The 15,133-nt window shown below is 44.8% G+C and overlaps 1 protein-coding gene across 5 annotated transcripts; it reads right to left on the bottom strand.

The window, feature by feature from the left end:
* Window positions 1-2,382: 2,382 nt before the first annotated feature.
* Window positions 2,383-14,918, bottom strand: LOC120429831 (titin-like). 5 transcript variants are annotated; one of them, XM_039594893.2, is made up of 5 exons: window positions 14,768-14,918; window positions 14,268-14,709; window positions 12,723-14,211; window positions 4,266-5,017; window positions 2,383-4,206 (listed from the first exon to the last, which is right to left on the bottom strand). In XM_039594893.2, the coding sequence occupies exons 2-5, from the start codon at window positions 14,700-14,702 to the stop codon at window positions 2,635-2,637; spliced, it is 4,248 nt and encodes a 1,415-aa protein (XP_039450827.1). In that variant the 5' UTR covers window positions 14,703-14,709; window positions 14,768-14,918; the 3' UTR covers window positions 2,383-2,634. The 5 variants fall into 5 exon arrangements, with proteins under 5 accessions (XP_039450827.1, XP_052566167.1, XP_052566166.1 ...); XM_052710207.1 differs by lacking the exons at window positions 12,723-14,211; window positions 14,268-14,709; window positions 14,768-14,918 and adding exons at window positions 5,153-6,979; window positions 7,048-7,196; XM_052710206.1 differs by lacking the exons at window positions 12,723-14,211; window positions 14,268-14,709; window positions 14,768-14,918 and adding exons at window positions 5,153-6,979; window positions 7,042-7,194.
* Window positions 14,919-15,133: the final 215 nt, after the last annotated feature.

Genomic DNA, 15,133 nt, shown 5'->3' with positions numbered 1-15,133 from the left:
AGGATCGGAGAGGGTAATTTTCAAATGCTGTTCCGCTTCAGATGGAATGACCTGCAGAATCAGAAGGGACAGCAGAAATTTCCCCCGGTCAACGACGTGGAGAGGTCGCCGAAATGGCTCGGGCCATCGCAGGAACGGGACGGATTGTCGCTGCAGGCCATCAAGGAAGAACGTTAGGGACCGATGTGGTCAAGCTGCTGATCCCGGAAGACTCCGGTTAACGGCATCAAGAAGGGGTCTCCGTGTTGATCGAGAACCAGTTCCCTTTGGGTCAAGTTGGTTGTGGTTGCGATAAAGTTTATGGTTTTTGATACTGGACATGAAATTTAACATTTCGGCAGTCGTGACTGCAATCCGGAGTGGCCGGAGGCCCCGCGGATGTTCCGAAGGGGGACATTTGCCGAACCAAAAGAGTTGGGGCAATATGGGTATCAAACTTTATGGTTTTTGATACTGGACATAAAATTTGACATTTCAGCAGTAGTGACCACAATCCGGAGGCCCCGGGGATGTTCCGGTGGGGGGACATTTCCCGAACCATAAGAGTTGAGGCAATATGGGTATCAAACTTCATGGTTTTTGATACTGGACATGAAATTTGAAATTTCGGAAGTATTGGCTACAATCCGGAGTGGCCAGAGGCCCCACGGATGTTCCGATGAGGGGACATTTGCCGAACCATGAGAGTTAGGGCAATATGGGTATCAAACTTTATGGTTTTTGATACTGCACATGCATCTGACCATTATCTGAAGTTACGCAGTTAAAATAAATCGCTTATTTTACGCAGGAAGTAATAAATCGATTACTGCGATTGCCTTTTTATTGTGCCGCGGCGAAATTCTGTTTCTGGAAATATAGAATAACTATTTCGAATTCAATTAGAGCCCTTGAAAGGGCAGTTTTAATGTTTGCTGTTGAAATTTACTTTGCTGCCGCCAATTGCTTGCAACAGCCTTGCAAAAACATTTCCGCATCTTGATAACTTTCGAGTGGTGAGGGAAAGTCGATTGATTTCACCTTGATTTCTATTGCAGCTCCATTTGCAATTTCCGTCCCCTTAGTTCGATAGGACGTTGATATTATGTCTTAAAACTATTCACAAAAGAGTTGTCTTATGTAATTATAAGGGAATCATGGGGAAATTTGGACCGGACTTTTTTATCGAAAATTTCAACAATCATCTTGCAAAGTTCTTTGTCATACTGGTCATGTGTAACATAACCACCTGCACCTTTTTTGATCAACATCCCACCACACACACAGACATTTGCTCAGAATGTGATTCTGAGTCGATAAGTATACATGAAGGTGGGTCTAGAGGTCAAATCAAGAATTTCGTTTTTCGAGTGATTTTACAGCCTTTCCTCAGTAAGGTGAGGAAGGCAAAAATCACCAATTTTTTTTACCGTTTATCATTTTTTCCAGTGTAGTCTCATATCCATACCTACAACTTTACCGAAGACACTAAATCGATCAAAAAATTCCTTCAAAAGATACAGATTTTTGAATTTTCATGCATCATTTTTGTATGGACAGCTGCCAAATTTGTACGGAAAATTATATGGACAAACTAATGATGCAAAATGGCTTCTTTGGGCATACCGAAGGCACCAAAAAAGTTTCAGCCGGATTAAAAAATACAAAAATTTAAATTAAAGAAAAAAGACCGATTCCGTAGAGAACTGTTCATTTGCGGAAATCGCAGAGATCATTATTTAGGCTCAATTTTGCCATGTCCAACCTTGATTTCGTACCTAAATAAAAAAATCCACCAAAGTATCTACCGGTGGATACTTTTCTACCACAGATTTTTGTGAGATCAATGTGGTAGATGCTTTGGTGGATTTTTGACAGTTCGAATTATTTCGAGAAAATCCACCGCGGTTAACCAAATCAAAATAACAAAAGCCCTCAAGTCGCTTCAATGCTTCAATGGACTGTAATTAAAATCTGGAGTTTTTTTTTTTTTTTGGAAGGTCCAATAAACCAAATTTTTAGTTTTTGCTTTTTGGGTGTTTTTGGAACCGCCTTGAGTTAGGGGTAATATTGAACCTTTCAAAAAAAAACTCCAGAAATGTTACATTTTAATGCATAACTTCGACGAACACAACCGGCGGCGTGCCTTCCGATAAACGATAAAAAAGGAATGACTGATTGTATCACTGCCAGCGAATGGAAAGTACGCAAAAAAAAAAAAAACAGTAACAATCTAGCCGAGCAACCATGTGACCCCGCTGCCCGCAATCGACTCTAAATTTAAACAATCACTCACCCCATGCACACGAACGACACAAAAAAAACATGAAAATTAACAAGCAGCGCACTGATGATGCCATTAATTTGTGTTTAAAGTAAGTTTCCTAAATTTAAACTCTAACATTAATTTTGTCGTTAAACGTAGTTTTTATTCTTGAATTTACAGCGTGATACCACACCGGTGTGGTATGTCAAAGGAGTGTGAAAGTTAACTGTAACAACAGTTCCGAACAGAGCTCGGAAAACAATATCATCAGACTTCTTGTCAAAATCTTGCAAACGCAAACAAAAAAGAAAGAAAGGCCTTAACCTTACGCGGTAACGTGTCTCTTCGTTCGTCCACCCAGTGGACGAGACAACAGTTTTCCCGCCTTCTTAACGCCTAGCCGAGCAGGACAGCTCGTTCTCCCGGTACTTGAGCCGGATCTTCTCCAGGTCCAACCCCAGCTTGGACTTCATGAGCTGCTCGACAAACTCGGACAGCGCGTCCGTGTCGACAAAGGGTTCCTTGCCGGGGGCCACACTAAGGACTAGCCGGTAGGTCAGCTTGGCCACGTCGACCGAACGGGAGCACCGCACGCAAAACTTGATCAGCCGATTGATGGACGGAATTTCGTAGTGGTAGTCCTGGACCTGGGCGAATTGTTCGAACCACTGGAGGAACTGTGGAATGTCGTCGCCGGTGTCGAGCATCAAGGTGATGAGGACGTTGATTTGGTCAAAGTTGATCTTTCGGTGTTTTTCCAGCACGAGTTGGACCGCCTTGGAGCGGGTGAGCGTGCCGTTGATGGTTAGGCCATCGACGATGTAGCGATAGTGGGAAAAGGCGCGCTTGGACTGCTCGCAGTGTGGAACGGCGTCGACCAGCTGGTGTCGCATGTTGCGCCGGCCCATGACCTCAGTGTAGACGGGGAAGTAGCGCAAGAACAGACTGTCCTGGCCGACGATGAACTGGTAGGTGGTCATCACCACGTCCTGGGCGCTTCCCAGAAGCATCTGGAGCAGGCTCGATTCGTTGGGCAGCGTGTGCGAGTACTGGCACGGATTCTTGATGCAGCGACCTTTCAGGTGGTCGATACAGCCAAAGATTTGGCAAATCTGATCGGACACTTCGTCCGACTGGACGGGGTCCGGTGCGAATCGCGGTCCCGCACTCGACGATGGCGTCGGCTGCGGCGGAGGCATCATTTGCGCTGGCATAGGCTGTGGCTGCGGTGCCATGTTGGCGGCAGTCGGTGCCACCGACGGGCCAGGGAACGGCGCTTGCCCAGCGGGGTTCATCGCGGGGAACGGCATATGCTGCTGCATCATTTGCATCATGGTCACCTGGTACACCATCGAGAGCGAGTCGAAGAAGCGACTCGGGTTCATCATTGCAGTGCCGAGCATGTTGGCCGGATTCATCAACGCCGAAATGTTCGGTTTCACGTCCATCTCCTGACCGGAAGCCGTGTAACCGCCGAGCTGCTGCTGCTGCTGCTGTGGGGGCTGGAACATGTTGCCGGCACTGGCTCGGTATTGTTGCTGCGGGGCCGGTACTTGCTCTGGCGGCCGGTACGTGGAAAATCCGTTCTCGACGGGCTGCGGCTGCGCCGGGGTTGGTGGCGCGACTGTTGGCTGTGGCGGCGGTTGAACGTTGTCATTCCGAATGGTGCGCCGCATGATGGGCACTGGGCGAGCAGCAGGTTGGGGGTCGATGGTTGGAGCTGCCGCTTCCGGTCGATTCGGATTGCGCAACGGACTTCCGACGGTGACGGGGCGGCGCGCATCGGAAGCAACGACGTGCCGATCATTGCTGTAACCACCACTCGACGACCGGCGGGTCTCATTTTCTTGGTAGTGCTGCTGCTCGTTGTCGTGCTGCGTCGATGAGGTGACGTCCTGCGGCGACCGGGACGGTTGCTTGGCAATCTTCGGAATGCGAAAGTTGGAGCGGACGCTTCGTTCCTGTGGAAGAAAGGCACATCTTTCAAAAACCATTTCAATAACCCCACAAGTGGACTCACCATTCGTTCGCGGGCCGCCGGATCAACCGGCGCACTTGACTCGAACTCAATCTCGTCCGCCCGCTGGAACAGCAACTGTTCGATGACGGAACGCGCACGGCCGTTGCCAACCGGTCTCTGCGGCGATCGTTCCGGTGGCGTCGGAGGCAGGACCGCGTCACGACCGACCAGGACGACGCCCTCAAACTTGTTGCTGTTGTTGCTATTGCTGGTGCGTAAATTGTTGCGCAGCTCGCGGCCATTCACGATGAGTTGGTACAACTTCTCAAAGTACTCCGAATGGAAGTCGATCTGGTCCAGGTCGATGCGCCACGACAGTCCTTGCAGCTCGGTCTGGCTCGCCTTGGACAGCGCGCGGTGCTTCTTCGGGGTGTTGCACTTGCTCAACTTTTCAATCTTGGCGTCCGTTAGCGGAGACAGAACCACGCGCATTTCGTCCGTCTTGGGTGGGGCCACTTCTTCCGGCGCCACTGGCAGCTGCTCCTCATCTCCTTCCCGGGCCGTGATCGTGCTGATCGTTCCGGCCAACGATGTTGACTCGGTCGCCGTGGTTTCGTACTCGCTGCTGCCGCTGCTGATGCGTGAGCGCTTCTTGCGACGCTTGATCTGGGGCTTCTTACCACCACCATTCGATGCGGTCTCTGTCGCCGGGGTCTCGTCCTTCTTGTCGCGCGTCGGTGACGAGCCAAAGTAGTCCTCGATGTGGTGCTTCGGGGCGCGACCACGCTTCCGGCCCGATTTCTCCGAAGGTGCTATTTTGAAAAGAAAGATAACAGTTGAAAATTTTCGAAAATTAAGCAGTATACCAATCAAAGAAAACAACACAACTTCGATAGGGTGGCATGAACTCGATTTTAATACTAAAAAAAATCTCCCCACAATCTTACCCGGAGAGCGACCTTTGACAGAACCCAGCTTCTTTGGCTGCAACGCCACCTCGTCATCCGAGCTCATGGCGAGGTCGTTCTCGAGCGAGTGCATAATCTCCTGCTCAATCTTAGACTTCAGGCCGGAGGACTTGGACGGGCCCGGTTTTGCAATCGGCGACGCAACGCCCACCTGGGGAAGGGCATCGATGAGCATGGTCTGTCGATGCGGAGGCGGCACCGGTGCCGTCACGTGCTTTTTGGGCACCTTCTCAAACAGCGGCATGCCATCGACCGTAATCGACACGGGAACCACTTCCGGATTATCGCTGTCGTCAAACAACGAGTTGATCTTCGGCTTGTGCGCCGTGGAGACGTGCCGGGAGGTGGACTTTTGCGACGGGGTCTTCTTTGGTGGATTGTCAGCCGGCACGTTGTACTCGCTCATGTTGGACGAAACCGTTGAGGCGATACTGCCACGCGACTTGGACTGGCCAATCGACGATCTGCAATCGGACGACTTTCGTGTGGGATTTCGTCGCTTCCTGGACGGCGGCGATGTGACGCTCTCCTCCAGACGGGTGGCGCTCTTGCGTTTGCGAAGTTCCATCCGGAAGCCCGTTTTGAACAGTTCTTCGTCCATGAACATACAGTCGTTCGAGTGAAGAGACTTGGACGAGGTAGCTGAGTTGACCGCCGCCAAGGACTCTTCGACGTCGATGGGAGCGGCCTCGATTACGCTGCACTCACTCTTGCTGCGCTGTTTGCTCTTCTTTTTGGATTTTTTCTTCGCTTTTTTCGGCTTCTTTTCCTGCACCACCTGCTCAGCCAAGTCATCGTCCGACGAAAGCACAATCGTGGGAATGTCTTCGACGTCAAGCAGAATACGCTCGAGCCGATCGCGGACCGGGCTCATGGGTTCCTCCTTGATCTGGATGCGTCGTTCCAGCCGCTCTCGACGGTCTTCGTCGTCCGGCTCGTAGTCCATTTTGCCCAAGTTCTGCTGCAGGTCAAGCTTCAGCTGAAGAACATCCGGATCTTCCTGATGACGTCCGGACATGGCCCCAACGTTAGCCTCGACCGAGTCCGCTATGACCAACGGTTGCTCTGCGTCGCTGTCATCCTGCGACAAGTTCGGGGCCTCCACTCGGTCATCCTCGTCGCCCTTTTGCGATCCTTCATCACCAACTTGTCCCGTGGGCTCATCCTCCTTGCCGCATTCCTCCCCTGACATATCCATCACGACCTGTTTCACCAACGGTTTGCTCAAAATCCGTTCGTTCTCCGTTTCATCACTGACATGGACCGAAGCCTCCAGCGTTTCCTCCACCTTCCCATCTCCCAACAGATCCTCAACACTCTCCTCGACAATCTGGATGACATCTTCGTCGTCGTCCGCTTCTTCAACCGCAGCCGGTGCCGGTGCTTCCTCTTCAAACCCTTCCAACGGCTCTTCGGTAGTACTTCCGCTCTCGTCCGCGTTATGCACGATCCGGACAACCTCCAGCACCTCCACCGTATCCCCTCTTTTTACTTCATCCGCCTTGCCCGTTCCGTCGTTCGCCTTTTTCTCCGGCAGCTCCACCTTTTTCGCGTCCTTCCGGCGAAACTCTTCCTCCATGTCGCTGTCAAAATCGTCCACGAAGCACTCGATTACGTCCAGGTCCAGGTTGTCATCTTCCTCGCCCGCCAGCAGCGTCTTCTCCTGCTCCTCCGTAATGCCGTAACCTTCGGACTCGGTCCGAACACGGGCCGGCCGGGAACCATCGCCATTCTTACGGTCACCGTCGTTTCGCTCCGCCTCTACGGCCGGTTCCGTCAAGTCGGACATCTTGAAATCTGCTGCTGCTGCTTGAAGGCAAACAAAAGTTCTCAACATTTGCCCAACAATTTCGACGAAACTTTACCACATTTACCTGCCACGTCACGCCGGAACAATTTCCGCAAACTTTAACAAATAATACGCAACTTTAACCCACAAATTTTAATCGAAAAAAAAGCTTTCTCCCGTTAGTCACATTTTTAGTCCAATATCGCTGGTGAAGGCTGCCGTGATTCTCCTCTTTTGTTTCGGGTTGAGCAGCACGTCGCGATCGCGGACGAACAGGAAACTTAACGAAAGATTGTGCTGTCGACCCGGCGCATTTCAAGCGTACGCTAAACTGGGTTTGGTCAATTTGAAATTTAGAGCAATTCTCTGAGATTTCGCTCATTCGATTTTTTCTTGCCCAAAGAATTAGTTTGTCCATATAATTTTTCATACAAATTTGGCAGCTGTCCATGCAAAAATGATATGTGAAAATTCAAAAATCTGTATCTATTGAAGGAATTTTTGATCGATTTAGTGTCTTCGGCAAAGTTGTAGGTATGGATATGGACTACACTGAAAAAAAATGATACACGGTAATAACATTTTTGGTGATTTTTAATTTCACTTTTTGTCACTAAAACTTAATTTGCAAAAAAAAAAACACAATTTTTAGTTTTTTTTTTATTTTTTGATGTGTTTTAGAGGACATTAAATGCCAACTTTTCAGAAATTTCCAGAATGGGCAAAAAATCTTTGACCGAGTTATAATTTTTTGAATCAATACAATTTAAAAAAAAAATCGAAATATTGGTCGCAAATTTTTTTCAATTTAATTTTTTTTATGTAAAATTGAATTTGCAATCAAAAAGTACTTAAGCGAAATTTTGATAAAGTGCACCGTTTTCAAGTTATAGCCATTTTTATGTAACTTTTTTCAAAATAGTCGCAGTTGTTGATTTTTTAAAAATAGTGCACATGTTTGCCCACTTTTGAAAAAAATATTTTTGAAAAGCTGAGAAAATTCTCTATCCAGGTTTTTAAGCGAAGATGGCGTTCGAATGGTGAACGCCCGAAATGTCAAAATTGCGCAGTATAGCACCAACATTAGAAAAAAAATGTGGCTGTCATGCCATGGCAAACTTTTCCGTTATGTTGGTACCACCGCGTGATTTTGACATTTCGGGCGTTCACCATTCGAACACCATCTTCGCTTAAAAACCTCGATCCAGGTTTTTAAGCGAAGATGGCGTTCGAATGGTGAACGTCCTAAATGTCAAAATCACGCAGTAGCACCAACATAAGAAAATAAAATGTGGCTGTCATACATGGAACACCTTTTTCGTAATGTTGGTACCGCTGCGTGATTTTGACATTTCGGGCGTTCATCATTCGAACGCCATCTTCACTTAAAAATCTGGATTGCCATGCAAAGGTTTAAAAACAAGAAAATTGATGTTTTCTAAGTCTCACCCAAACAACCCACCATATTTTCTAATGTCGATATCTCAGCAACTAATGGTCTGATTTAAAACATGATCTTTTCGAAATTTTCTTAAATTTTTAATCAAGACTAACATTTCAAAAAGACCATACATTCAATATTACGCCCTTTTAATATGTAAGCCTTGATTTAAAATTTTTAAAAATATTTTTTTCGAAAAGATCGGAAAATTTGACGAATGTTTCATGTTTTGACATTGTAAATCGGACCATTAGTTGCTGAGATATCGACATTAGACAATATGGTGTTTTGTTTGGGTGAGACCTAAAAAACATCAATTTTCTTTGCATGGCAATATCTCAGCAACTAAGGGTCGTATCAACAAAGTCCGAATAAGTAAAATATAGAGAATTTTCTCATCTTTTCGAAAATATTTTTTACAAAAGTGGGCAAACATGTGCACTATTTTAAAAAATTCAATAACTGCGACTATTTTGAAAAAAGTTACATAAAAATGGCTATAACTTGAAAACGATGAACTTCATCAAAATTTCACTAAAGTACTTTTTGATTGCAAATTCAATTTTACATCGAAAAATAAAGTTGAAAATTTTTTACGACGAATATTTAGATTTTTTGAAAAAAATTGTATTGATTCAAAAAATCATAACTCGGTCAAAGATTTTTGCCCATTCTGGAAATTTCTGAACAGTTGGCATTGAATGTCCTCTAAAACATATAAAAAAAACAAAATAGTGTTTTTTGAAAATCAAGTTTTAGTGACAAAAAGTGAAATTAAAAATCACCAAAAAATTTAACATCGTTTTTTTCAGTGTAGTCCATATCCATACCTACAACTTTGCCGAAGACACCAAATCGATAAAAAAAAATTCCTTCAAAAGATACAGATTTTTGAATTTTCATACATCTTTTTTGTATGGACAGCTGCCAAATTTGTATTGAAAATTATATGGACAAACTAATGATGCAAAATGGCTTCTTTGGGCGGCATACCGAAGCCACCAAAAAAGTTTCAGCCGGATTAAAAAATACAAAAAATAAAATTAAAGAAAAAATACCGATTCCGTAGAGAACTGCTCAGTACGCTGATACACACTACACTTAAAGTTAAAAATAGGCATCCTTCATCAACTTCACTCTTTAAGACTTTTTACCCTTTTTCCCAAAAAAAAAAACTTTTCACCCTTTTTCAAGTACACCCGTCGATACCCTTTTAAGGACTATGACATACAAACAAACAAACTCGCACTTTTTGACTGCTTTGTTTGTTGGCCTGCATTTGTTTGCAGATACGGCCGCCGTGCATAAATTTAGTTTCGCATGTGTTTGCCGCAAACAAGTTTGCGATTTTGGCAAACTGTCAAACACCGAAAAGAGTGAGTTAAAAATGGTACATATGTCAAAAACAGTATACAAATGTATGCAAACCCGGTACCCTTTCAAAGCATGACGACGGGCCAAGTTGCAAAAAAGGGTACTTTTGACTTTGAGGGTAGGTTTTAGCCTGGGTGCTGAATAGTGATTCGCAAAACGGCCTCAATTTTGAACTGTCAAAGTGGAACCAATTTACTGTTCGCCAAAAGTAGAGAGAATTGTTATATGTTTATGTAAGGCATGCACTTCGGAAGAAACCGGTCAAAAAAAATTACAAATGGGCAGCAGCGGTAGCGAAAGCAAGCCCGAGAGGGTGACGAAAAGCCCCAAGAAAACGTCCCCTATCTTTTGTTCTGCCGTTCGTAAAGCTGTTTCTTGCCCCCCTTTCTTTTGAAGAGCATACCGGCCCTTAGCAAGAATGAAAAATGGGTGGCTTTTGAGAACCTGAAGTTGAAATTGAGAAATCTTAAGAAATTTGAAGGCAAGGTCGTAATTTTTTTAAAGTCATGAATGAAATTTGTTTATGGAGTCGATGCGGTTGTAGGTATCGATGCAGAAGCTGTCTATATCGTTTGGTTCCTTTTAAAAACCTACTGGTTTAGTGAAAATCTTCTCTGTTTGTTGGATCAGCTTGCAGGATTCCAAAATCAGCCAGGGAATTTGCGACATCGCTTACACTCTCGCCGCAGTTCTTCGTCACCCGTAAAAATGAAAAACCTCTTCTAACCGATTGAAACTTGAAAAAATACACAATTTTAAAGCTAAAAATGTAATAAACTAGACAAAATGAAACATGTACTACTGATTATAAAACAGCTCATTTATCAGTAAGAAAAATGTCATGCTTGTGCTTGAACAGCCTCCTACTTTGTAGATGTAAACAAAGTGGGATCATTCGAAAATTATGTTACGCATTTTCTCTATTCATCACCCAGAATAAAATATTTTAAAAAAAATTAAACCGTTAAAATTTAACAAAATTAAAACACTAATAGAAAAAAATAAAAATTAAAGCTTTAAAAAATTAATTTTCCAAAATAAAAAAAATACATAAGTCCAACATTAAAAAAAATATGCAAAAATCAAAAATTAAACAAAAATCTATTAGATTCATAAATCCTTATATTCTTATGATCTAAAATTCTTGAATTCTTTAGTTCATTCATTCTTAAATTTTCAAGCTTTGAATTTTTTTCTCAATGGAATTTTTTTAATGTCTGGAGTTTTTTTTTTTTTTTTTGAAAGGGTCCAATATACCAAAATTTAAGGTTTTGCTTTTTTGGGTATTTTTTAAAACCCATTGACTCACGGCGGTTTCAAAAACACCCAGAAAGCAAAAACTGCTAATTTGGTTTATTGGACCTTTTAAAAAACTCCAGATTTATACTTTTTTTTTGGAATTCTTCTTCTTCCTATTCTTTTATTATATTTGAATGCTGGATACATCGAATTTTTGAGTCTATAAATTTAAAATTTTCGAATTTCGACGCCAACATTTTAAAAAGCATCATGTACAAACCATGCGTTTTGAGAAAAACGCATTTGAATGTTGAGCATCCATTTTCAATTCCCATTTTAATATAAAAGCAAAATAAGATGTTCTAATCAAATTTATAGACATCACACCGTCTTTTCAGACTGAATTTACTAACTAACGGGACAAACACAGAACACCCAGAGGAGATGGGCGGGAATCGAACCCGGGCCCCTTAGCACACATGAGGGATCGGCGGCCGAAGCCGCTATCCACCGCGCCACGGGGTCCTCATGATAACAAACGATGGAAAACGTTGCTTTTATTGATACTTGATCATCCAAATTCAATAAAACATTATTTCCGTAATTTTATTTGAGAAAAACAAACATAACTTCTTTTGAAATCACCAACGTCTATATCACCCTTCTGTCATTGAGGGGGACGCTTTGTTATGATTCGGTTTTCTTCGCCGAATGTACATGGCGCTTTGTTCATGTTGCTTTTTTTCCGTCACGAGGTTCATGTAGTCTTTTGTTTGACATGTTGACAGGGCTATATAAACAGAGACTGCTGATGGCAGAGATTTTGTTTATGTTACTTTATTTAAAATCATGATTAAACAGACTTTACTGAAGTAACTTTTGCTCATTTTTGGTGGAGAGGTAGCTTATTAGGAGTACTTTCAGAATATGCAATAACCCAGAAAGTGTCAAAATGTACATGATGCCTTTTGAAATGTTACCGTCGATTTAAGAATAAATACCTACACTTTTTTAATTCTCGCTATTGAATTGTAATTTTTGAATTTACAAATTTCTATTCTAACCTAATTCTAGCGCAGTCATCCTGGAGAATGTTGGGGCGATTACTTCCTACATTCTTCTTTTTTTTCCTTCATAACTTTTTTTATTAGGTCCTTTTAGGTGCTGCGACCAGGTTAGGACTGAGGTTCAATAGTACAAAAAATTAATAAAAGAAAAAAAACGTAACTGACTTCCCTAGTAACATTTTTAAACTTACAGGTTTTATCATGTTTCTGGAAACCCTCATACGGCCTAAATAGGCTTTTATGGCCTATTTAAAACCTAAAATGTTACTAGGGTTAGATGATCATTTTCTCGTGCCATGTGTCAATACTTAGTGTGCGATCACGTCAATCTGTTCCTCGGGTGTTTTGCACTGCCACAAGCGAACTCTGTATTCTCGGTAAATGGACCACAGCTCCGACTCTCTGTACAGCTTCCGTTCACCTTTCTGCTCCTTCGGGGTTGCACCGGCGCCGGATGTAAGTCGCATGACAAACAACTTTTGCGAGAAATAGAGAGACCAGATTTCTGGATGCAAACAAACCAACTTCTGTGGCACTCAGAGGTGTGGTGACCTTTTTCCTTTGGAGCTTGTACTGACCCATTACCAGTACATTTTTTTTTTAACCTGACGCCACAGAACAATAGCTTTGTTGACTTACCCCTGTTTGCCGCCTGCTCCTCCTCCGCCAGCGACGGCATGTTCATGTACACCCCATCGGATGCGGCCAACGGTGACTGGCATGCCACCGTCGGTGGCTCCTCTTCCTCCTCCTCTTCTGGATCCGGTTCCGGCTGCACCTGCAGCTCGGTCAAAAAGTACCCGTTGGGAGCAGGAGCAACGAGTCGCGCACGGGGTGCCCTTCGGCGCGCCCTGCGTGGCCGTAGCGGATACCGGCGGGTCCGGGCAAAGCTGGGAATGTACTCCTCGTCGGATTCGTACCGCTTGCTCTTCGATGGCTTCGGTGGTGGTTCCGGTACCGCTCGGGCGGGACGTCCCGGTCGTTTTTTGGGAGGAGGTGCCGGTGGTGGATATTTTGAACGGCCATAGACTATCCGGAAGCGTGGCGTTGGGGCTTTGGTTGGGCTGGATGGTTTTTGGTTAGACGGTGGCTTGACACTCACCGTGATGTTGAGTGGAGTCGCGGCGGCGGAGTTGGGCTCGTAGATCGTGTACGTGAAAAGTGGTTGCTCTGGGGGCTGTTCGATCTTGTCGGGAAGCGGCAGTTTTTCGTCTTCCAAAATGTTGTCCAACTCGGCCAGAAGAATTCGCTCGCAGTCGATGAGGGGTGAGTTCAGCAGCTTGTCTTCTTCGGTTGAGACTGTTGGAAACAGCACCTGGGACGGATTTTGCGGGACCGTTTCATCTTCAAGAAAGTCGTTGAGAAGATCTTCCAGGGCGATGTCGGTGTTGACAAACGGACCAGTTTCTTCCTCTTCCGCTTTCTGGTCGGAGGTGTCCGCCGGAGTTGCCAACTCTTTGGTGATTGTTGATTTTACGTAATCCGACTCGTTTGAACGCCTTCGGTTCGGACTTTGCTGCTTAGCTGGTGATTTGACCTTCGGCTCGACATCTTTCTGGTCTGGCGCAGGTTTTGCTTCGTCGGAATTTGCAACGAGATCTGTGGATTTAGAGTGTTTCTTGAGGTCGACGGGGAACGAATCTACGACCAACTCAGACTCGCTCGAAGACTCTCGCCGCTTGGAGCGCTTCTTCGACTTGCGTTTCTTTCTGCGGATCTTGAGCTTGTCCTGCTCCGCTTTGACTACCACGTATTCTGAGCAAACTGATGTGTTCGATGCGGAGTTTTTCGCTTTTCGTTTGTGGGTCGTCCGACTTTTCCATTCTGGGGAGGCTGCTTGCGCGTCTGGCTCTTCTTTCTTGAGTAGTTCAACTTCTTCGTCGGATGATGTCAGATCAATCGTCGGAATAGGTACCGGATTTATCTTAGGTTTGCTCTGCTTCACCGGGGTTGGGGGTTCCACCTTAATGACCACCATAGGTGGATCTGCTTTCTTTGGTTCGACTTTAGGTTCAGCCTCGATTTTAACGACAGGCTTCTCATCCTCTCCGAGGTCAACATCGTAATCAATTTCGCCGTTACTCTGGTAGAGATCTTTCTTCAGCTGCACGATGTCCGGGTCTTCGTTCTGCAAAATTCAAAATAATCAAAACAAACTCGAAATAACTTCCAAACATTCCTCACCTCACAGTCAGCCTCTTTCTTGGTGTTCAACCGTGCTTGCGTCATGGTCCGCTTGAAGCGCGAGTCTAACGATTCCTGGCTGTCCTCGCCAGCGACCTCGTCGTCATCCGACAGGTCAATCACGATCGCCGCGTCGAGCATCTTTTTCGTTGGCTTGGACTCTTTCGGCTCTACTGCCGCAGATTCCTCCTTCTGACCACCACCTCCTAGAGGCATCTCCTGGCTTGCTTCGATGTTCACGAAGGAACCGTTCTTCTTCGACGCGATCATTCGGCCTCCGTTCACGTCGTCAAAATCGTTCGTAAAGCAATCGCTCACGTCAAAGTCTTCCGTTTCGTTCCGTACCGGTTCTTTCTTGGCGGCGGACTCGTCGTCCCCGTTGCGTCCATTTTCACTGTTGCTGTTTTTGTTGCAATCCGTCTTTGATGGCGCCATGTCTGGTCTGCGAAAGCGGGGATTTTTTTTTAAATTTCAAATAGCAGTTAAATTAAGTTACTTACCAAATATTACTGCGTAAATGGACAGCGTTCCAATAAAATTATTTCATACTCCTCCAGGTCACGTCCCTTGTCCGGTCAGTGAAGATTTTTCTGTAAAATTCACGTTGTCGCCCATCAGATTCTGCGTTTGCTGAGATTGGGTTATCTTTTTTGATGTTTATCCAAATCCAAATCAAAACACGATTCTTCAAAACTGCACACATTTGGGTTATAATCAGAAATGTTTCGTTAAGTCTTTCTGCCATGGGTTATTTTTCAAAAAGACGTACGATCTCGGCGCACGTCGCGACTGTTCTAATAAGGTCTGAAGAATTTAAAAAAATGTTGAATTAAATTTCAAGCTAATTTTTCCAAAATTTTGAAGAA

Source organism: Culex pipiens, chromosome 3 (genome assembly GCF_016801865.2).
Source record: "Culex pipiens pallens isolate TS chromosome 3, TS_CPP_V2, whole genome shotgun sequence".
NCBI classification, from domain to species: Eukaryota; Metazoa; Arthropoda; class Insecta; order Diptera; family Culicidae; genus Culex; species Culex pipiens.
This window is presented reverse-complemented; position numbering and strand designations above follow the sequence as displayed.

Excerpts from the sequence above, each read along its gene's own strand:
- LOC120429831 (XM_039594893.2), bottom strand. The coding sequence starts at position 14,702 with ATGGCGCCATCAAAGACGGATTGCAACAAAAACAGCAACAGTGAAAAT. Across the intron at positions 14,212-14,267 it reads AGAAAGAGGCTGACTGTGAG|AACGAAGACCCGGACATCGT; the intron begins GTGAGGAATGTT and ends TGAATTTTGCAG. Across the intron at positions 5,018-12,722 it reads GGAGCAGGCGGCAAACAGGG|CACCTTCGGAGAAATCGGGC; the intron begins GTAAGTCAACAA and ends TTTTCAAAATAG.